Source organism: Glandiceps talaboti, chromosome 1, assembly GCF_964340395.1.
Source record: "Glandiceps talaboti chromosome 1, keGlaTala1.1, whole genome shotgun sequence".
NCBI lineage: Eukaryota > Metazoa > Hemichordata > Enteropneusta > Spengelidae > Glandiceps > Glandiceps talaboti.
Genome location: NC_135549.1, coordinates 17,641,534 through 17,663,947, shown reverse-complemented (window position 1 = coordinate 17,663,947; position 22,414 = coordinate 17,641,534). Strand labels below are relative to the sequence as shown.

The 22,414-nt window shown below is 36.8% G+C and overlaps 3 protein-coding genes across 6 annotated transcripts; 1 reads left to right on the top strand and 2 right to left on the bottom strand.

Annotated features, from left to right (window-relative positions):
• Positions 1-69: 69 nt before the first annotated feature.
• On the bottom strand, positions 70-8,739 carry LOC144436149 (protein SEC13 homolog). The gene is made up of 9 exons (XM_078124854.1): positions 8,637-8,739; positions 5,488-5,532; positions 4,833-4,948; positions 4,346-4,497; positions 3,537-3,670; positions 2,732-2,865; positions 1,968-2,148; positions 1,100-1,186; positions 70-855 (listed from the first exon to the last, which is right to left on the bottom strand). The coding sequence occupies exons 1-9, from the start codon at positions 8,637-8,639 to the stop codon at positions 754-756; spliced, it is 954 nt and encodes a 317-aa protein (XP_077980980.1). The 5' UTR covers positions 8,640-8,739; the 3' UTR covers positions 70-753.
• A 66-nt stretch (positions 8,740-8,805) lies between these two features.
• Positions 8,806-16,002, top strand: LOC144441738 (serine racemase-like). Of its 4 annotated transcripts, none has more exons than XM_078131120.1 (7): positions 8,806-9,035; positions 10,502-10,698; positions 11,209-11,329; positions 12,846-12,855; positions 13,979-14,127; positions 14,877-14,969; positions 15,676-16,002. In XM_078131120.1, the coding sequence occupies exons 1-7, from the start codon at positions 8,861-8,863 to the stop codon at positions 15,915-15,917; spliced, it is 987 nt and encodes a 328-aa protein (XP_077987246.1). In that variant the 5' UTR covers positions 8,806-8,860; the 3' UTR covers positions 15,918-16,002. The 4 variants fall into 4 exon arrangements, with proteins under 4 accessions (XP_077987246.1, XP_077987247.1, XP_077987245.1 ...); XM_078131121.1 differs by lacking the exon at positions 12,846-12,855 and adding an exon at positions 11,694-11,703; XM_078131119.1 differs by lacking the exon at positions 12,846-12,855 and adding an exon at positions 11,434-11,443.
• Positions 16,003-16,454: 452 nt separating this feature from the next.
• Positions 16,455-22,414, bottom strand: LOC144439055 (uncharacterized). Its single transcript, XM_078128307.1, has 4 exons — positions 22,199-22,414; positions 20,028-20,197; positions 17,773-17,872; positions 16,455-17,225 (listed from the first exon to the last, which is right to left on the bottom strand). Exons 1-4 carry the CDS (start codon positions 22,248-22,250, stop codon positions 17,083-17,085), a joined length of 465 nt encoding a protein of 154 aa, XP_077984433.1. The 5' UTR covers positions 22,251-22,414; the 3' UTR covers positions 16,455-17,082.

Genomic DNA, 22,414 nt, shown 5'->3' with positions numbered 1-22,414 from the left:
CATAGTGGAGGGTCTATGATCAAAATAAGCACCACCAAGCTATGTGTGTATACAAAACATTACAGTATTTATTGACAAACATTTAAAAGACAATGACATACTGGTCGGCTATCTCAATTAACTGTCTTCTCTTAAAACGTTACTTGGACCAGAAATTCTGAATTACTATGATTGAGAAATAAACAGAAATTATTAGACAGATGACCTAGTGTGGCCGATAAAACAATGTCTGTCACTTTGCTAGTCGGCAATAATGAGTACAAAAAACATTGAATCTTCCATTAGTTTTGCATCTCAGGGACTTTTTTCCAAACAGTTTTAATATATATTTTGATAGTGAAAACATGACAAGTCTTCAGGCTTGTTGAGATACTCGAAGGGTATGCTGATCAAAACGGTGTAAAAGGAATGTCTCATATTATGTGCCGGTATATGGTATGTTCCTAGTTGACAGAGAGAAGACTGTATGACTGTCTCTCATCATGGTTAGTTACACCATATGTGTTACTGTCCTCATTTTGTTCACCATTAATTCAGACATTGTGTTGTTGATCAGTGTGCCCACTGATGGAAGTCAAAATTTCTGTTGATGGTCAAAAACTGTTGTTCTTGTGAGTCACCATATTTATAAGAGAGAGAGGGGGAACACAAATATTGGTGTGTCACAAGAACTTGCTGTGCATTGGTGGTGTGCCAAAGTGGCTTAGATAGTACACTGTTTGTGATATCTTAAGATACGGTCCAAAGATTGCATTACTGTTCAGGCTGTCCTTCAGCTTGAGTTTGACCTTGACCTTTGTTGACATCGCTGACGCACACCCATTGGCCTTCCAAAGACTCCTTCCATAAACTAACCTGTAAGACACAATCAAACACAAATATTAACAACGCAATGGTCTATCAACTAAACATCATGACTCTCACTTTTAATGTTTTTGGACTCTTCTGAAAAGTAACCTGGCCCAAATTTTCAGTTACATGCCTCTTTGATATACAAGCGTCAATTTACTCCTGTACCAATACATTTACTATTGAAGTTCTACATCTTTGACAAGATTTCAACAAGGGACTCTTGAGACTTTCTGGGTTTTTTACATACCTTGTTATCACCTCCAGACACTGCTAGGATATTACCAGTAACAGACCAACTCACATGCCATACAACATCATTAAATTTATTGAGAATCTAAATTTAAAACAAATAGTAATTACATGATTTAATATTCAACATATACTTTATAACTAATAAATACATGTTATAATTCACCATACCTGGTCTCCCCCCCCCCCCCCCCCCCATCATTTTCAAAAGTAATGTTACAAGGGGTACTCTAGATGATGAAAAATGTGGGCTAAATCTCAACAGTACATAAAGCAGTCAACAAAATGTCGCTAGACACAATTCCCTGAGTTCCTGAAAATCACTTAATCTGAAACAAAGCTAGCATTAATTTATGTTTCAACTGGTTGAGAATGCAACCAAACTTTTCTGTAAAACAATGGGAAATAACGAGTATTTCACAGGTGGCTATATTGCTCAATTATCATGCCCACCCATTTCTGAACAGCGCCCCCAATGGCAAAACTGTACAATCTTTTGTTGTTGTTTTTCTGATAAACCAGAATATATAAGTATGGCTGCATACAAATGGCCTTATGGTGTTTACATAATAGCTATGCAGTACAGTGGACCTTACAAAGTTATGCCTCAGGAAGTCAACATTACAACAAAGCAGTGGGCAATATCAGTTTTCAGGTTACTTTTTAATTACAACACAAACAACCCAATGTATATAATCTAGTTACTACACGTTGTATACATAAAAGTGTCAGGGAAAGTGTTCCGCCCTAAACAGGAAGTGTAATAAAATTCACTTTTATATATATACCTTTCCAGACTCTTAACAAGCAGAGATTGGCCGTGAAGCTAAGATTATAGATACCTTTGTAAACATAAATCAACTCACCTTTGGAGTCCACATACTATTTGTGCTATCATCACTGGTCCATATAATAACTCTACCATCTTGTGAACAACTTGCAATAGTACTATGAGGTAAACCGATAGAGGGTGCCCACGCTACATCTCTAACCCAATCACTATGTGCTTCTAATTTTTGTTCTTCTTTCCATTGGCCATCTTCTTCTCTATAATACCAGAAATTCTTAGAATGTTTAGGAGTTCTACATAGTTCAACACCATTCATGTGATTATCGCAAGTCAATAATTCATCAACTATACAGCAAGTAAAATGCCAGTTTGGCCTTACTGTCGAGGGTCAGACAGAGACAGACAGACAGACAGACAGACAGACAGACAGACAGACAGACAGACAGACAGACAGACAGACAGACAGACAGGCAGGCAGAGACAGGCAGACAGACAGACAGACAGACAGACAGACAGACAGACAGACAGACAGACAGACAGACACAAAGACAGACAGACACAAAGACACAAAGACACAAAGACACAAAGACAGAAACAAAGACAAACAAAGACAAAGACAGAAAGAGACAGAGATGAGATGAGATGAGATGAGATGAGATGAGATGAGATGAGATGAGACAAATGTTACTGGCAGACACAGACACAGACAGACACAGACAGAAAGAGACAAGGACATAAAAAGGCAGAGAGAGAGAGACTGTATTCAAATCTACTGTAATCCATAGTTTATGAATAACATACATGACAAACATTGAGGAATTTAATGAAATATCAACTTACTTCCAAATTTTAACTAAATTATCACATCCTCCAGACACAAATCTTTTGACTGTGGTTGGTTTGGCTGCTGCTGGTTGTTCTATAAGTGAGCCTGGTACTACTGCAGGTGCCCAGCTGACAGCATTGCAACCAATCTGTTTGAAAGGATGAATAAAACATTACATATAATCATATCTATCACTTTCAGTGTCATGTTAGCTTAATAGCCTTATTTAGAGATTGTCTTCAATCTTTGACTAAAAAGTGACACCATGAATGAAAAATGAATATCACAAAATAATGAATGAACGTTTATCATTTGTATATATAATTTAAACAGATACTATTGCACTTTCAACTTAAAAATAGGATGTGAAATGTTGGTACAATTAGGACACAAGAGGAAACCAAATAGCCCTGCTTGTGTGGCTGTGCTTCTGGGACTCGATTTTGACTCATCAACTCATCACACCTTGGCTAACATTGAATTTGGGACATCCATGCTAATGTTGAAGATTGGACAAGACCAAATTTGAAAAACTACGAAATGACAGACCCTCCCTTCAAAATAATACCTGTGATCAAACTCACTTGGGTTTTTACCCCATATTTCTGTTAAGAGTGTTAAGTACATAAAGTCTACCGGAGGGTCTATGGTCTACCAGAATTCCCTACGTATTTACCAGGGTTCCACACCAAATTATGATATAAGGTATCAGCTGCAAAGGTGTAGAAATCTATGAAAGTTATATATCATCAGCCTACACCATTATTAATGGGGTTCCCAAACCTTACCACAACACAAATTTATAAAAATGATCCTTACCGAGTGAGCATTGTTGATTTTCTTTGTTTCCCATGTACCGTCCCCACTACTTGATAAAACTGATACAGTTCCATCAGATGACCCGCATACCAAAACCAATCCAAATTCATGTGGTGCCCAACAAACTGAATTAACTGTTAAAAGAAAAAGAGTTTAACATTCACAGACCTGCTTTGCTAACAAGCATAAATCACAAGTTTACCATCTGTTTGCTAAATGTAGAGTTTACAACTTCCCCAGTACATGTCTATCATGCACATACCAGTTAGAAAGTTAGGGGCAATGGTCAGCTGTGTATTTGCTATTAGAAATAAATATATGTATCAACTACTAGGAAGATACACATCAGGTGTACACCGACAACCAATCTGTGAAACAAATATCTGCTCTAGTATGAATTTAGCATATTGATTAAGACATTTTAACAATAGATAGAATTTGACTTTGAAGATGTCACACATTACTTAATTGCAATGCTTCCACATAAGCTGTATTTAGTAGTAAGTTGATTTATATATGCATACAAGGATATTGTACTTGATATTCAGACAAAACATACTCTTCTTAGTCTTTCATGTCATATTACATGTAGCCTGAAAAATCAAATTGTTGTTTCCGCTAATATGTAATAAGTTCAACCCACCTAAATGACATCACAATCTCTCAGACTAATTATTGCTATGCATTGGACAATATTTCAATCATTACATTACAAACTTAAGAACATCAGGAGTTTAAAGGTCACCACAAAATGATGTGTGGTGTCTGATTTCAATAATCTAGTCGATTTAATGAAACATCAACCTTACCTGAAGAATCATGATTATTATATTCATAAAGTTTATCCCAGGTTCCAGCTGTTTCTTTCCATATAATTACTTTTCTGTCATAGGAACATGATGCTAATAGATTTCCATACATTGGATGTGCCCACGCCACCTGCCAGACTGGTCCTTCATGCCTGTAATACATACAAAGTAAATGTAAAACAAAAAATGTCTAAATATGTATATCATCACCTAACAATATATTCCATATCACATACACCTGCATACATGTACAGTTGTAGGACTGGCCTCAACAAAATTCCAGAAACTGAAAATTCGCGAAAGAAAACTCAATACCAGAAACTGACCTCACAGTGTATACAAAGTGAGCTGCAGTGTAATAACACAGCTGACAAGTAAGAGATTTTAAAGCAAATTGAGAGTATCGATGAGATGTCACAAACTCAACGTTCCAGACAGAAGTGCTGCTGCGTACAGTACATCTTACATAAACTTGAAGGATTCTTACCCTGTTAAAGTTGCCACAAGTGTCTGTTGTCCATTTTTTACATCAAATAGTTTGACAGTTCTGTCTGATGAACATGTGGCTAGTCGAATACCATAGTAGTCCATTTGGGCATCATGCTGGGAGAGAAATCAATGGCAGGCATCTTTTATAACAGAGTATTTGATTCATCTAGTCACCACTGCACCAGTACTAGTAAACCTATCGTAGCAAAGTTCCACTCACAAACAAGTCCAACAGATTCAGTTTTTGGCACATAATAGTTAAACTTGAACAGATATCTTACCCTTTGAATTATACAACATATCCTTTCTTCCTCTTAATGTGTTGGGCTTGTTTTTTTGCTCTAGTTACCTGTTAGTCCAGGGATTTATGTTGATGTAACTATCTTAGTGTAACATCTTGGTACAGAGAGCCTCTTGAGACTCAGATAGTAACACCAAGAAGAGTCTCTGGACAAGTTCTATTAGTGCATTTTGAAATTTGACATTTCTTTCATTTAGATAAACATAGCTAGTAGCACTACATGTATAATCCAGTTTCATTATGTACACGTATTGTACTCTGACCAACAGACAAAAGCTTTGCACAGATTTGATTGTAAAATTACATGTTTTCCCATCAGCATAGTACATAAAAATGGCATATATATACTTACAATCATGTCTTCATGAGCCGTATCAACTGTATTTACTATGGACACCTAGAAAAAAACAAGGATGCAAAATGCAAGGTTTCATTTACTGACGTGGTTGAAATACTTGTTACAATAATACAATGCTTGCTTTGAACAATACATACAAGACTTAATACATTGTTGGAAGCTGGAGCACATTTCTCTGCTGACGCAACGAAAACCCTCTATGTGTGTGTGTGGGGGGTGTCTGTTAAGCGCAGTCGTAAAGAGGCGAGTGGTTTACATAGTAAACATTACCTTTAAACAACATAAGTAATGCAATATTGGATAACCTTGACTGATTAAAAAAATGAAGCGAAAATGAGAGATTGCACCATTACTAGGTGTTAGGTCCGTGTATATACCGTCCATTTGTTTTTCGTTTGTCTATTGCAAACAAGAAAAACGAAAAACCAATGCCTGCTTCGTTTTTCGTTTTTCGTTTTCTCGATCGGTAAACGAAAAACAATTTGTTTTTCGTTTTTCGTGTCATCGATCGGAAAACAGAACAAGGAAAACTAATTGTTTTTTCCATTGCCGTTTCGTTTTATAATAATGCAAAAACGGTAAACAAACCCTGTTCCTTTTTTCGTTTTTCATTTAACACAATTAATCAATGAAAACGAAAAACCTACCCGTGTTCATTTTTCATTTTTCGCTTTGATGGTGAGAAAAGGAACCAAGAAAAACGACTCTATCACCGTATACTCAATCGATAGTAAACAAACTGTCTGTGTCCGTTTTTCGTTTTTCGTTTTATAGTCGAAACAAAAGAAAACGAAAGGCGCCATTTGTGTTCATTTTCAATTACTCGCGATCGTTCTGTCGATCATATAACGATAAATCAAAACCTGCACTGTTTTCCTAGGCCCTTTATCTCCTTTTTATGACATGGTAGAATCAACAGATCATACACGTAATAAGTAAATGTCTATCATGCGCTCGCTAACTTTATATGTGTAAAAAGTGACAACACTGATAAAGAATATGAACGATAGTGTCACACATTCAGCTTTTTGAAAATTGAGCATAAAAATTAACAATGATATGTGCATATAGTATCAAAGGTTTAAACCAATTTGGACCGTGTACAGTATGATATGACCATTACATGTGCGTTGGTTTTCCCTACGTTTCTAAATATTATATAGCCGGTGCAGTATAGTAGGTCGTTCATGACCCCGGCCCCGCCCGCGCGCTCCATGGATTGACTGGGAAATTTGCATATCGATGTGTAACATTGTAGCTAATGAAATGTATCTATGGTCCGCACCCGGGGCCGGCCGGGGTCCACTGAAAGTTGAATGAACACCTAAAACATGCCATGTTTGTACGTGCGGGCGTGTGTAGCATGATGTAAATTTCAACTGTCAGTTAACAATAAACTTTATGAAATGTCAAAGAAAGCCATAACTGTGTGGTCTGGCCGGTCCGAGTCCACTAAAATACGTGATCACTGGTGAGATACATAATAACCATGTGTGCAGTGTGTATGCGTGTACATGAACTATGACATATTATTCGCTACTCTCCTATTCAATGGCACCCTGAACAGCATCATCTAGCTGTCTGCCAGAGACTCTAGCTCTACTGCCGGTTTTGATGTGATAGACTACACACAGTCTCCTCACGCTTCTTTCTGAAAAGCCTTTACTATCTCCATGTTGTGCTTTTAAGTTTTATGCCACTTGCAAATGCGTTCTCCCCTCATTTACTATGAGGTGCTCTACCGTACTAACGTGTGCTTCTAGCGAAACCATTCTTTTCAAATGTGTGGGTCAAGCCGGGGGGGGGGGGGGGGGGCAAGATTTGCAATATCACGAGTATTTAAATAAAGACAAAAGAAAAGCAGGTTTTGATTTATGAAATAGAAAATGAACACAGATGGCGCTTTTCGTTTTCTTTTGTTCCGACTATAAAAGGAAAAACGAAAAACGAAAAACGGACACAGACAGTTTGTTTACTATCGATTGAGTATACGGTGATAGAGAATGAGTCGTTTTTCTTGATTCCTTTTCTCACCATCAAAGCGAAAAATGAAAAATGAACACGGGTAGGTTTTTCGTTTTCATTGATTAATTGTGTTAAATGAAAAACGAAAAAAGGAGCAGGGTTTGTTTACCGTTTTTGTATTATCATAAAACGAAACGGCAATGGAAAAAACAATTAGTTTTCCTTGTTCTGTTTTCCGATCGATGACACGAAAAACGAAAAACAAATTGTTTTTCGTTTTTCGTTTACCGATTGAGAAAACGAAAAACGAAAAACGAAGCAGTCACTGGTTTTTCGTTTTTCTTGTTTGCAATAGACAAACGAAAAACAAATGGACGGCATATACACGGACCGTGTTAGGTTTATGTATCCAGTGGCCACTAACCTTCAGATGCTACACACACACAACACATGCATATACATGTAGAGTCATATCATAATGACAGAACATGGATATATCAGTGAGACCATGAAGGTAGCTACCTCCATGATGTCACTGATACACCCATGGGAATAACTTGAAACTGTTCAAGTGTGTGATATGTCCTGTATACAGTCTAGTACCCCATAGACCCTCCACCCAGGTGGAGGGTCTATGAGTACCCATATTATTGCAGAGTGATGAGCTAGTCTTCAAGTAACATATATTGTTTGGCGGTTATTCATAAACCGACCATCCATTCTTTACTGTGGTTTTGTGGTCGTTGGTGTTTCAGATTATACAAATACAAAGTGCAGTATTCATACCACTAGTAAGCAGAGTGATGTCAGACTCATAGCCTATGCTATGGGGATATGAAAACAGCTGATAACACTTGCACTTCCCTTGTCATGTGAAGTATTGCAGTGTCTGCGATCATAGAGTGGTTTACTGTAAACTTGGAAGCCAGCCTATCCGATGCCAGATGAACTACGTTTTAGTATTAATATGGATGTATTAGTCTCACTAATACGTCCATGGTATTACATATATTATAACAATACTACGTGTACATTGTGGTATCCCCATCCCAACACAAGATTAGCAGCCGGAAACGTCGGAATCCAAGACTCAGACTTAGTTCTTCAATTTTCGGCCCTCAGTGACATCAATGATAAAAGCGATAACAGTTAAAATGGTTGTAATTACAAAAACTTACCATATTTCCTTGATTTTGTACCAGAAAAAAATGATCAATACAGTGTTGTCGTAAGATGATCTAACGTGGCACTACGGTACTTGTAGCCTCGCTTTCAACGATTGCGCATGCGTGTGACGCTAAATTAGAATTTCCTTCCGGGTTAATTGAGTTGACTGAGGTCAGAAGGAGGATGTGCTGCAACAAACTTCAGTAACAAACTTAAAATTTGTGAACATATCAATATGTACGATCCAGATGCTCCATTGGTGACATTAGAAGAATTGAAATTGGCATACGAGGTCGTGAAAGAAAGCCCATTATGTATTCACACCCCAATGTTACACCAAGTGCAGGACAAGTTCGGCTTTGATCCGTCGATAGACTTACACTTGAAATTAGAAAATATGCAGATTACAGGTATATGACTCAAGGTCATAGCCGTTTGCTAGTATTAGTAAATTGATAAAATAAATTAATGTAAGCAATGCGCAGTAGACTGCTGTATAGTTGTTGATAATAATGCAATCCTGCTATTTGTAGAATTGTTATTACGATTATTGATAAAAATTTGTGTTTTTCATTATTTCTCCTGTGTTGAAAATGTCATAATTTTTTGACCCAGCAACGAAAAATGTGACAGAGAACAAGAGCAGGACTTGGTGACAGCTAAATGTTGGTTACTCTGTCATCTACTGAAGTCATTATCCAAATTCTTTACGTTTCATTTGACAATTAAATGACAAAATTATCTCCATAAAATATTTTGGATTAAAGCATACCACCAACAGCAGTTTCCCACCATTATGCGTCGTTTGGCATTCAATGGTTACATCTCCGTTATAATTACATTATCATCTCCATTATGAATTTTGCCAAAATTCAACCGAAGATGAAGTACACAATTTTTTTTTAACCACAGTCTTTATGAAGACCTAAGGAAATATTTGGAGACAAAAACTGATAACTGGTGTATTAAATGCCAAACATTATGAGTCATGACAAAATTTCCCTTTGATTGATACCACAAACTTTCTAGACAAGGCTTTCAATGATAAGAAACACACCATCCACAATTGAGATGTGATTGTAGCAACTATTTATTTGGTTATTTAATTTTGTATATTTTGTATCTTATAAGGGGTGAATGTGGCTCCTTTTTCTGTGTTATAATACAGTTGATAAGTCCACAATATATAGCACACTTTAATGAACCAACCAAACAACAACAACATTGTTACATACATGTATCCCATAATATGATTTACATATATGTTTCATGAGCAGACTGACACTGACTTCCACATCTGGCAAATGAACAGAACAAATAATGATGTAATCAAACATTGACCATACTGGGTGATGCAAGGCATAATTCAAACACTTTCTCAACTGTGCATGTGTGCTCATTCACTGCCAAACATTAACAAAGTGTAGCTTCCCTTTTCTGGTAACTTTAGATGAAAAACTGCACTGAACTCAATGGTTTTTATACTATCACTTGTACAATAGTACTCATAAATTGATTTATTAATTTTATTATACAAATGTTCACAAACTCAAAATTCATAAATATACTCATGAATTTTAAATTTTTGAGAAAATATTTATAATGAAATTTAATAGTAAATCAATTTAGAATTTTAGTGCAAAAAGTTTTTATTAGAAATAATGGAAATTTATTATTTTTATTTCCATTTTATGCCAATTAACAAATGTATAATTTCTTCAATCAACCGTGAAATAAAATATCGGACATTTCCAATATATTGATAACTGACAGTCACCTGAGAATGAGGCCATGACCCCCCAAAAGGTCATGACCTTAAGCCTAAGGTGATGTAAGTGTTAATGTCAATATTAATATTATGCAATGTATATGACAGGATCTTTCAAACCCAGGGGCATTATCTATCAGCTGAAATCAGTACCAGAGAAGGCTGTTACTGGAGAACAGACGTTGGTTACCATGTCAGCTGGTAATTATGGGAAAGCATTTGCATATTTGACAAATCTTCAGAAGTTAAAAGCTCTAGTTTTGATGCCAATAACTGCCCCTGATAACAGACAAACTGTAATACAGGTAAGTAAACTAATTCAATACTTTTAGATTATATAATTACCAATATTTTTATTCATTCGTTCATTCATTCAGCCATGGAAATTAAGGGGCCTGTAGTGGTTGAAAACAAGACGTGACAACCCCCTTTCACAAGTATTTTCCAACTGAATGGCGAAAATTTTGAGGAATAACAAATTATTTAAAGCATAATATATAAAATTCAAATAGAGTAAAGGTAATTTTGAATGACGTAGACATACATTGTTATAACATCTCTGTGATGTCGATCAACTAGGGTATAAATTCCATGTTTTTTGTTGGAAGACATACAAGTTGGCTTGCACATGGTATAATGTATTAGGTATCTTAATTAAGAGGATTACTGAAATAAAATTTCCACCAGGATAGTCAATAAGTGGGGGAGTAAATTTGTTTCTTTTTGATGCTAGCTAGCAAAGATGTTCCACTATTTCCATTGACTTCTGCAAGTTTTTGGAAATTGCAATATTGAAATGTTTTGTGTGTGTACAGGGATATGGTGCAGCTGTACTAAGATGTGACACTATGGAATTGCAGCCAACTGTGGACAGGCTAGTAGCTGAGGAGGCAATGCATTACATGCATTCATTTGATGATGCCAGATTGTTGGCAGGTCATGGGAGGTAAGTCGGCATGTAAAGTACTAAATGTCAGATTGTTGGCAGGACATGGGAGGTAAGTCTGCATGTACAGTACTAAATGTCAGATTGGTGGCAGGACATGGGAGGTAAGTCTACATGCACAGTACTAAATGTCAGATTGTTGGCAGGACATGGGAGGTAAGTCTGTATGTACAGTACTAAATGTCAGATTGTTGGCAGGACATGGGAGGTAAGTCTACATGTACAGTACTAAATGTCAGATTGTTGGCAGGACATGGGAGGTAAGTCTGTATGTACAGTACTAAATGTCAGATTGTTGGCAGGACATGGGAGGTAAGTCTGTATGTACAGTACTAAATGTCAGATTGTTGGCAGGACATGGGAGGTAAGTCTACATGTACAGTACTAAATGTCAGATTGTTGGCAGGACATGGGAGGTAAGTCTACATGTACAGTACTAAATGTCAGATTGTTGGCAGGACATGGGAGGTAAGTCTGCATGTAAAGTACTAAATGTCAGATTGTTGGCAGGTCATGGGAGGTAAGTCTGCATGTACAGTACTAAATGTCAGATTGTTGGCAGGTCATGGGATGTAAGTCTGCATGCACAGTACTAAATGTCAGATTGGGGGCAGGACATGGGAGGTAAGTCTACATGTATAGTACTAAATGTCAGATTGTTGGCATGACATGGGAGGTAAGTCTGCATGCACAGTACTAAATGTCAGATTGGGGGCAGGACATGGGAGGTAAGTCTACATGTACAGTACTAAATGTCAGATTGTTGGCAGGACATGGGAGGTAAGTCTACATGTACAGTACTTAGTAAATGTCAGATTGTTGGCAGGACATGGTAGGTAAGTCTACATGTACAGTACTAAATGTCAGATTGGGGGCAGGACATGGGAGGTAAGTCTACATGTACAGTACTAAATGTCAGATTGTTGGCAGGACATGGGAGGTAAGTCTGCATGTAAAGTACTAAATGTCAGATTGGTGGCAGGACATGGGAGGTAAGTCTACATGTACAGTACTAAATGTCAGATTGTTGGCAGGACATGGGAGGTAAGTCTGCATGTACAGTACTAAATGTCAGATTGTTGGCAGGACATGGGAGGTAAGTCTGCATGTACAGTACTTAGTAAATGTCAGATTGTTGGCAGGTCATGGGAGGTAAGTCTGCATGTACAGTACTAAATGTCAGATTGTTGGCAGGACATGGGAGGTTAAGTCTGCATGTACAGTACTAAATGTCAGATTGTTGGCAGGTCATGGGATGTAAGTCTGCATGTACAGTACTAAATGTCAGATTGGGGGCAGGACATGGGAGGTAAGTCTACATGTACAGTACTAAATGTCAGATTGTTGGCAGGACATGGGAGGTAAGTCTACATGCACAGTACTAAATGTCAGATTGTTGGCAGGACATGGGAGGTAAGTCTGCATGTAAAGTACTAAATGACAGATTGGGGCAGGTCATGGGAGGTAAGTCTGCATGTACAGTACTAAATGTCAGATTGTTGGCAGGACATGGGAGGTAAGTCGGCATGTAAAGTACTAAATGTCAGATTGTTGGCAGGTCATGGGAGCTAAGTCTGCATGTACAGTACTAAATGTCAGATTGTTGGCAGGACATGGGAGGTAAGTCTACATGTACAGTACTAAATGTCAGATTGTTGGCAGGACATGGGAGGTAAGTCTACATGTACAGTACTAAATGTCAGATTGTTGGCAGGACATGGGAGGTAAGTCTACATGCACAGTACTAAATGTCAGATTGTTGGCAGGACATGGGAGGTAAGTCTACATGCACAGTACTAAATGTCAGATTGTTGGCAGGACATGGGAGGTAAGTCTGCATGTACAGTACTAAATGTCAGATTGTTGGCAGGACATGGGAGGTAAGTCTGCATGTACAGTACTAAATGACAGATTGGGGCAGGACATGGGAGGTAAGTCTGCATGTAAAGTACTAAATGTCAGATTGTTGGCAGGACATGGGAGGTAAGTCTGCATGTACAGTACTAAATGTCAGATTGGGGGCAGGAAATATATGGGAGGTAAGATTTACCACATAATTCAAAAACGTTAATAGATAGAGATTACATTCAAATTCAACTTTCTTTTGAGACATTGGCCTTTATTGAAATTCAGCAATTTCCTGCATTATCAGACACTTTATAGTATTTATTTGTTACCACCAATTTCTTTTAAATCATGTCTCCATTCAGTCACATAGAAGTATCCTCTACAAAGACTTATTGGTCTTCATACATTTAATGCAAATTTTAATGTTTTCATCAAGTATGTAAAAAAAAATCTAAATGTCTCTGTTTGCAATTGAAAAGTAAACTTCATGTAAACATTCTTGGGACACCATTACCCTTATAAACAGAATACATCATCAAAGTGTAATGGTCATCAAATTCATGTATGCATGCACAAGAGTCCCAAACTATAAAAACCTTGCCAGTAATGAGAAATGCTCACTCAAAACCTACATGTGCAGAATTTGCATGAATTACGACAGACTTCCCCACCCCTTCCCCAAGTGAACTCGGGCTGTTATGGAATAGTGTTTCTCTGATAGATTAGAATTGTTTTGGCTGTGATGCCTGTTTCATATCACAAGTAATTTTCCCTCTATATTGTACTAACAGCCTTGGTTTTGAGATCCTTGAAGATTTAGATGACCCAGACATTGTTATAGTGTGTTGTGGAGGGGGTGGTTTACTTGGTGGAACAGCTGCCGCTATTAAATTGTCTGGGAGATCATCCACACGAATATATGGCGTAGAACCTGAAGGAGGCAAGTATTTTAATTCAGTTGATGTTTTGTTTCTCAAGTCCATCTCTTTAATTGTCACTTGATTGTTTTTTAAATGAAATTTTTGCAGCTGTATATAAACCTTGGTTAAAAAGAAGCTAACATGTGTTTTGGAAGAAATTGTCAGGCATGTTTTGTTTTATTTTGTAGGATCAACTGAACCAGCAGTGTTATAGCCACTGTAAAGTGTCTGTCTGTCTACCTGTATCATGTAGGTAGATGAGTGTGTTGGTGACATAAATTTTAGGAAACACTCGCTCATTTATTTTTGGGTTTTGCTCATTTACTGTTTTTCCTAAAACTCCATTGTCTAAATTGGATAGTGCCAAGAAAATGTTGACAACATCACAATTTTCTCACATAAATGCCACTTTCCATTTTTTCTTTACTATGAGGTCTCATAAAACACCTATTTTCCAGATATGCTACGTGAAAATATAAATGAACAAAATCCAAAATGAATGAGCGGGTGTTAGGAATGCTTGACTGCAAATTAGCAAATGTTAGGGATGTTACATCTAGTTTCTCATTTGAAAATGATAAAAAATAGTATTTAATCATATGCATGTGAATTGGATGAAAAGACTTGGTTTGGAGATTGGGTCAAATGTATTGCTGTTGTAAACTGTGGTACATTTATACTCCTGTACTTGGTTTAAATTAGTGTATACCGATATATGTAGATATACTTCTTTTTTATTAAGATTTCATGCTCTTGTTTCTTCTACCAGCTTCTGCAATGTACAGAAGTAGAAAGAGTGGACATCCTGTAAAAGAAGAAAATGTGAAAACTATTGCAGCTGGTTTGGCACCTCCATATGCAGGTAAAGTACTAAGTGTAGCAATGTATCACTTCTTATAAATGGTGTTTACCCACCTCTATCGTACTTCATGTTGTGGCCCTGTTACCAGTGAAGTATATCCCCCTGTATCACTTATGTGGTGTACCAATTACCAATGGGGTATATCCCCCTGTAGTACTTCATGTAGTGTCCCAATTACCAGTGGAGTACACCCCTCTATTACTTCATGTAGTGGCCCATAATTACCACAGTGGAGTATATCCCCCTGTATCACCTAATGTAAAGGCCCTGTCACCAAAGAATAATATCCCCTGTATCTCTCCACATTGTGTACCAATTACCAGTGGGGTATATCCCCCTATAGTACTTCATGTAGTGGCCCATGATTACCACAGTGGAGTATATCCCCCTGTATCCCCTAATGTAAAGGCCCTATCACCAAAGAATAATATCCCCTGTATCTCTCCATGTTGTATACCAATTACCAGTGGGGTATTTCCCCCTGTAGTACTTCATGTAGTGTCCCAATTACCAGTGGAGTACATCCCCTTGTGTTACTTCATGTAGTGGCCCATAATTACCACAGTGGAGTATACCCTGTATCACCTAATGTAATGGCCCTATTACCAGTGGAGTATTCCCTCTATTACATCACTGAATGGAGTTGTTAGATTTTTATATTATATCACCCACAATGTTTGACTTGATGCATCTCTTCTAATTTTAGGTCCAAACTGTTTTCGGCATAATATGGAATTTGTGGATGATATGGTGTTAGTTTCTGATGACGACATTATAAAGGCTGTCAAGACATTATATGGAGCTGGTTTAGTGGTAGAACCATCAGGAGCTGCTGCATTTGCTGCCTTACAGAATAACAAAATACCAGATGTCGAAGGAAAGAAAGTCGTAGTTGTCCTAACAGGTGGAAACGTTACTCCTCAAGAACTTTGCAAATATGTAACTTGAAATCATGATAAATCGGAAATCTAAGAAATTATAAGATTAATAAATTGATTTTTATCGTAATTAGAATACTTATATTTTCCTTACAAATTTTACAATGTGCAGTATACCTGAAGTCAAAAAATGTCGAAATGTAATTTAACGACATTCAGACAGGTGGAATAAAGGTTGTCAAAAATGGTATTTTAAAACAATGGCAGTCTCTGATTCAATATTCATTGAAATTTAGTCTTGAAATTTCACAATTTATGAAATGCTTTGATTTATGTGACAAAGGAAATTCCAAACAGCCATTTTAATCATGTGAATGCGTATGCCTTTTTTTTCTGCCGTGTGAGTGTATATGATGCCTTTTTTGGCAAGGCATTTTGCACATGGTCATTGACAAATCTATAAAATAAACAATAGAACTTTGATGAGAAATCCCCAATGGTTTATAGTGAACCTTCCTTTAGCAGTTTTCCGATGTTGTCACATAAAACCACATCATACATCAATACAGTCATCTTTAAATGTAATCCAGTCAAGATGGCACAGATATTCAAAGGAATATTTTATTGCAGCACATAGAAAACATTATAGACATTACAGATGTTCATATTAGATACATTATCATTCATGATCTTAAGAAGGTACATCGGCCAAATCAGAACATTTCTCTGTTATTTCTTGTTTCATTAAAAGAATTACATATATATCCTTCTAACCATGAGATCTGTAGGATAACAGTATTATTATTGATGGCATAATCTTTATGTGTATCAAAAATATATAGTTTACATTACAACCATGGTGAAACTGTACATTGGAAAACAGGTACAAAAGGTACAAGAATAAGTGAAAGGCACAATTTATAGTCCACGGAAATAACAATTACAAGTAAATTAAAGGTACAGGTACAATGACAATTCACGAGATGAATAAAAAAATAGTGATAATGTTTTAATTCCATAAACACTGAATTGTAAATACATTCTGTAAACCTGTATCATTTCTTGTTTGAATCATGTCCAAACTGGGTAATGAATAATGAAAGGCAAAATATATGCATATGGAAGTTGAATAATAAGTATACAGGTATTAATCATTATTTAGTGCTTGATTCAATTCGTTTATTATTAGATTATGATTATATCTACAAAATCATCATCTCGTGACATCTTCAAGTCTACAGCATGAAGAAAGCAATCAGCGACATCGCCATGGTTACCATCATTGTAGGACCGGTAGATGGGGCAAAACCCATAATTGGAATGTTGTCATCAGCATGCATGTCATTACAATTATTTCCATAACAACATGTTGTGCAATCTATGTGAAAAATTAATGATACCATATTATTCCAAAATATTTTTGAGACTCATGGGGCATTGTCACTACTCGACTTCTGACTTTAGTGACGAATATGTGTGTGTGCATACATGTGTGTGTTTTTGTGCGTGTGTAACATTATAGGCCATTAGTATTGAATAGCGTTACTAATGACGTAGTAATGACGTACGTAGACGTGAGTAAGTTGTGACGTAGAACGAAAAGACTCTCTCTCTCTCTCTCTCGATATATATATATATATATATGAGTGCAAAAGTAATGAGTAGAGCAGTTTTGACAAGTAAATTAAATCCTGACGTTTCATGATTTACACACACACACAGACACGCACACACACAAATATATATATATATATATATATATATATATATATATATATATATATATATATATATATATATATATATATATATATATATATATATATATATATATATATATAGTTAAGATAGTATATACAAAGAAAAATTCAAGCGAACATCCTGAAAATATTGTTAACGTAATACAAATGTACTACTAAACTTACCATCCATCCGGGGCCCATTGCAGCCGCTCCAACACCCGTCATATGCACAGTCTCTCATAACCTTGGTCTTCATGTCGTAATCATCCCAGTAAGTTTGCACCTGCAGAGAGAAACAATATTCATATTCAATTCAATGTAGCTTTACTGTCCTTGACGCAAATTTTCCTTTAGCTGCACCCCAAACAGACAAAAATACAAATTACACACAAAATGTAGAGAAATGAAGACTAATAAAGCACTGATATACAGGCAAAAGGAAAAGATAAATGCATGTAAATGACATTAAAATACAGCCGAATGGGACGTTGAAACGTTAATTTCAAAATACCAATTTCGATTATGAAAATCAATTAGGACTGTTTATTGAGACTTCTTAAAATGTTCTTACTTGCATCTCTGTTTGATGAACAAAACTAAAATTTAAGCTAAATATACGCGGGAACACTTTCTCGTTAGACAGAACTGAGACTGATGACGGACCCAACAGCCAGTCCGAAACGTCATAAAAACAAGGATCAACTAAGTATCGACCTGGAGACGTATCGCCAATGTCTTCGCCTGCAATAACCTTGACAAACTGGTCACCCGGCTAACTGACCTTTAATCCAATTTATTATACCAAACAAAATAATCAAGTTTGAACCAGCTTCGGAAAATGCTTCCACTTATCAACAAACTTGATCTAATACCAATCGTTGGTTATATGGTAAACGCAATGTCATACACTTATTTAATATTGATGGTGTTCGGAGTTCCCTTCCCTTTATTCCTACTGATAGCCTTATTTTTTACAGTGAAGACATAGTTTCATAGTGTGTTCAATTGTATTTAACAAGTTAAGTCATTAGAATTTGTCGAGGGGGTCACCTTTTCATGCATGTAGTGTACCAATACCAGTGGGGTATTTCCCCCTATAGTACTTCATATGTGGTGTCCCAATTACCAGTGGAGTACATCCCCTTGTGTTACTTCATGTAGTGGCCCATACTTACCACAGTGGAGTATATCCCCCTGTATCACCTAATGTAAAGGCCCTGTCACCAAAATATAATATCCCCTGTATCTCTCCATGTTGTGTACCAATTACCAGTGGGGTATATCCCCCTATACTATAGTACCTCATGTAGTGGCCCATAATTACCACAGTGGAGTATATCCCCCTGTATCACCTCATGTAATGGCCCTATTACCAATGGAGTATTCCCCCTATTCCATCACTGAATGTAGTTGTTAGATTTGTATATTAATATCACCCACCACGTTTGACTTGATCATAGACCCTCCGCCATGGAGGGTCTATGACTTGATGCATCATAACTAGACAACTCTTCTAATTTTAGGTCCAAACTGTTTTCGGCATAATATGGAATTTGTGGATGATATTGTGTTAGTTTCTGATGACGACATTATAAAGGCTGTCAAGACATTATATGGAGCTGGTTTAGTGGTAGAACCATCAGGAGCTGCTGCATTTGCTGCCTTACAGAATAACAAAAAACCAGATGTCGAAGGAAAGAAAGTTGTTGTTGTCCTAACAGGTGGAATTGTTAATACTCTTCAAGAACTTTGCAAATATGTAACTTGAAATCATGATAAATTGGAAATCTGAGAAATTTTAAAGATTAATAAATTGATATATATCGTAATTAGAATACTTATATTTTCTTCACAAATTTTACACTATGCAGTATACCTGAAGTCAAGAAAATGTCTAATTGTAATTTAATGACATTCAGACAGGTGGCATAAAGGTTGTCAAAAATGGTATTTTAATACAATGGCAGTCCCTGATTCAATATTCATTAACTCCATGGGTAACATTACGGGAGGCTCCTCACAAGCATTGAAGCGCAATGTGCTGTGATACCAATTTTATGCAAAAAGTATACACTTTCTGATACCAAGTTGCATTTTAATTAGTAAACGCCAGGGCTCCCAGGGGAAGGTAGCCGTACATCTAGTGTGGCATGAGCAACGAGAGTACGGAAGTTTTGAAGGTTGAAACGCTTCCAGTGTTGACTGCAAAGTCGTATTGCCGTCTATGCCCCACCCCCCGTGAAAGTATTTGGTATGCGGTTTTACTTACTACATGCCTACAAATTGAAAATTGTAAGCAGCTTATGTTCAAGATCTTTTGAGAGGAGACGAAAGACGTGTGTTAATAAATAATTAAATTGAAGTGATTGTAAACAAACAAACAAACAAACAAACAAACAAACAAACAAACAAACAAACAAACAAACAAACAAACAAACCATGCACCATCCGTTTCCACCGTCACATTGTCTTGTATTACTATTATCATATGGATTCTGTGAGCGACCACACTCGGATCCAATTTCACCGCTGCAATAGTAACAAGACATCCCTTGGTTATCGTCAGATATCGGCACCGGCTCCTCGTGTGGCATGAAAGTGGTGGTTCCTCAATAAATAAATAAATAAATAAATAGATAAATAGATAGATAGATAGATAGATAGATAGATAGATAGATAGATAGATAGATAGATAGATAGATAGATAGATAGATAGATAGATAGATAGATAGATAGATAGATAGATGGATAAATAAATAAATAAATAAATAAATAAATAAATAAATATAAAAATTACAAAGTTAACCTTCAGATGCTGCCCATACTGACTATATAAGTATTTGTTACTCGGTGTTTTTCACAACAAGTAGAATCATGTCTTGATGTAGCTATGTGTAATTTAATTACGACGTACGTGGAAACATTCATCAACAAATTCATAGGAAAGGCAGTTTAAACGACGAGAGGTAATGTATGTATAAGATGATTTGTGTTTGCCAGTTTATACTTTTATTTCTATATTTTAGTGCTCTCAACCTTAAATAAACTACTACTACTACTACTACTACTACTACTACTACTACTACTACTACTATTACTATTACTACGACTACAACTACTACCACCACCACGACCACCACCACCACCACCACCACCATCACCACCACCACCACCACCACCACTACTACTACTACTACTACTACTGCTACTACTACTGCTGCTACTGCTACTACTACTACTACTACTACTACGACTACTACTACTACTACTACTACTACTACTACTACTACTACTGCTACATCAAATTGAAAGCATAGGAGTACTAGTAAAAACGTGAAATGTTGATTATTGCAAACAGTGGCACTATGAGATGGTTTTTAAACCGTCAAAACCTAAACATAATTAAATCAACTGCCTCCATTAAGTTCACAATACCATATGTATATATTAACGGTAAAACAAACACAAAACAAAAACCGAGAAATTGAGTAATCAGTCATGTGGGCAAAAAAAGGAGATGTTATAACACAAACAAATGATACTGTTGGCCAGGTCTTGATTGTGACTGAGGACTACTGTATGGACTCTAGGTGCATTCATATGTAGTGTAGAAATGTTGACTCGCCACATTTCAGTGCTCGTAATTATGTGGCTAGTTGTATGGATCTTGTCCAAAATCTTTAATATCAGCACTTGCAGTAGCTGTAAATGTGTGACAGTGTGTATCAAATTTAGTTACAATCAGCCCAGTAGTTTCTGGTGAGTTACAGTGACCCTGATTCTCATTACCAAACCGACCCAGATTTTCAGCTCCGACATAAAAAAAAATAAAAGCATTATTTTCGCCTTAGTAAACATTTGCCAAATTCTGTATCACGCAACCCCTCTAAAACTGAGTGATGAAACCTGGCAAATCTGGCTCAGGAGTCTACTATACACTGGGGAGGGGCATTCTGGGAAACAAAGAAAGTGAAGAGCTCCTAATCTCTTTCAATAGACAATAATAGCTTCAATGGCCATAGACCTTCCACCCACAGCATTGTGTTGGCAAGACATAGACGCTGGAGAACATAAACACGCCTCGGGTTCGTTAGTGGTCTGAGCCCTAGTGTAATTAAGAAGGCATGTTCTAAGCCAGATATGAAATATTGCATAATACATGTAGAGTTGATGAAAATGGCTTTTCTTAGTCCACCAAGCATAAAGAAATACAGGCAAGAAAAAAACAGATTCGCCTTGGGAGTAAGGTCACGATCTATTGACGACAACTGTTAAGGACACTTTTGAGTCCTGTGTGACCACAACTCCAATGCCTGTGATTACACACATCCTGACGTGTTTTCGTTCTTTCTAATACTAACTACATTCATGTACAAGACAAGAGGCCAGGGTATGCAAGGGTATCCAAATACCGGAACATGTACTTTGATCATGGAAGTGGGTAGTACTTCCATGCTTTGGTCCAGTAGGCAAAGAAAGTGTTCATCCTACCACTCTGTCAGAAAAACTTATAGAGATAATTGTTACGTCTGGACCTATGTTTCCTCTCAACCACTAAGTCTGAGGTTTCTTTTAATTCACCACAAATTATGTTATGGAATGCACCTACCTGCCACAGCAGTCACTACAACCAAACAGATCAGAACAGAGTACATTTTCATCTTGATTATTCTCCTATCAAACCGTACTGGTGAAAAGTCGCGCAGAACTTCGGCTCAACTGCGTCACCACGAGACAAAATATGCCTTTAGAATATTTTGTAGTTATCTATGTAGCTCCTGACGTCACCTATGTTAAATGTGAATACCGTACCATGTATAGATAT

What these genes read in the sequence shown, in the direction of transcription:
- LOC144441738 (XM_078131120.1), top strand. Translation starts at nt 8,861, where the DNA reads ATGTACGATCCAGATGCTCCATTGGTGACATTAGAAGAATTGAAATTG. An exon ending in AGAAAATATGCAGATTACAG is followed by an intron (nt 9,036 to 10,501) that starts GTATATGACTCA and finishes TGTATATGACAG; the next exon opens with GATCTTTCAAACCCAGGGGC. An exon ending in TGGCGTAGAACCTGAAGGAG is followed by an intron (nt 14,128 to 14,876) that starts GCAAGTATTTTA and finishes TTCTTCTACCAG; the next exon opens with CTTCTGCAATGTACAGAAGT.
- LOC144439055 (XM_078128307.1), bottom strand. Translation starts at nt 22,250, where the DNA reads ATGAAAATGTACTCTGTTCTGATCTGTTTGGTTGTAGTGACTGCTGTG. An exon ending in TGTAGTGACTGCTGTGGCAG is followed by an intron (nt 20,198 to 22,198) that starts GTAGGTGCATTC and finishes TTATTTATTGAG; the next exon opens with GAACCACCACTTTCATGCCA. An exon ending in GTGGAAACGGATGGTGCATG is followed by an intron (nt 17,873 to 20,027) that starts GTTTGTTTGTTT and finishes TTCTCTCTGCAG; the next exon opens with GTGCAAACTTACTGGGATGA.
- LOC144436149 (XM_078124854.1), bottom strand. An exon ending in CGGCTCATGAAGACATGATT is followed by an intron (nt 4,949 to 5,487) that starts GTAAGTATATAT and finishes TTTCTCTCCCAG; the next exon opens with CATGATGCCCAAATGGACTA. An exon ending in CTTGTGGCAACTTTAACAGG is followed by an intron (nt 4,498 to 4,832) that starts GTAAGAATCCTT and finishes TATGTATTACAG; the next exon opens with GCATGAAGGACCAGTCTGGC.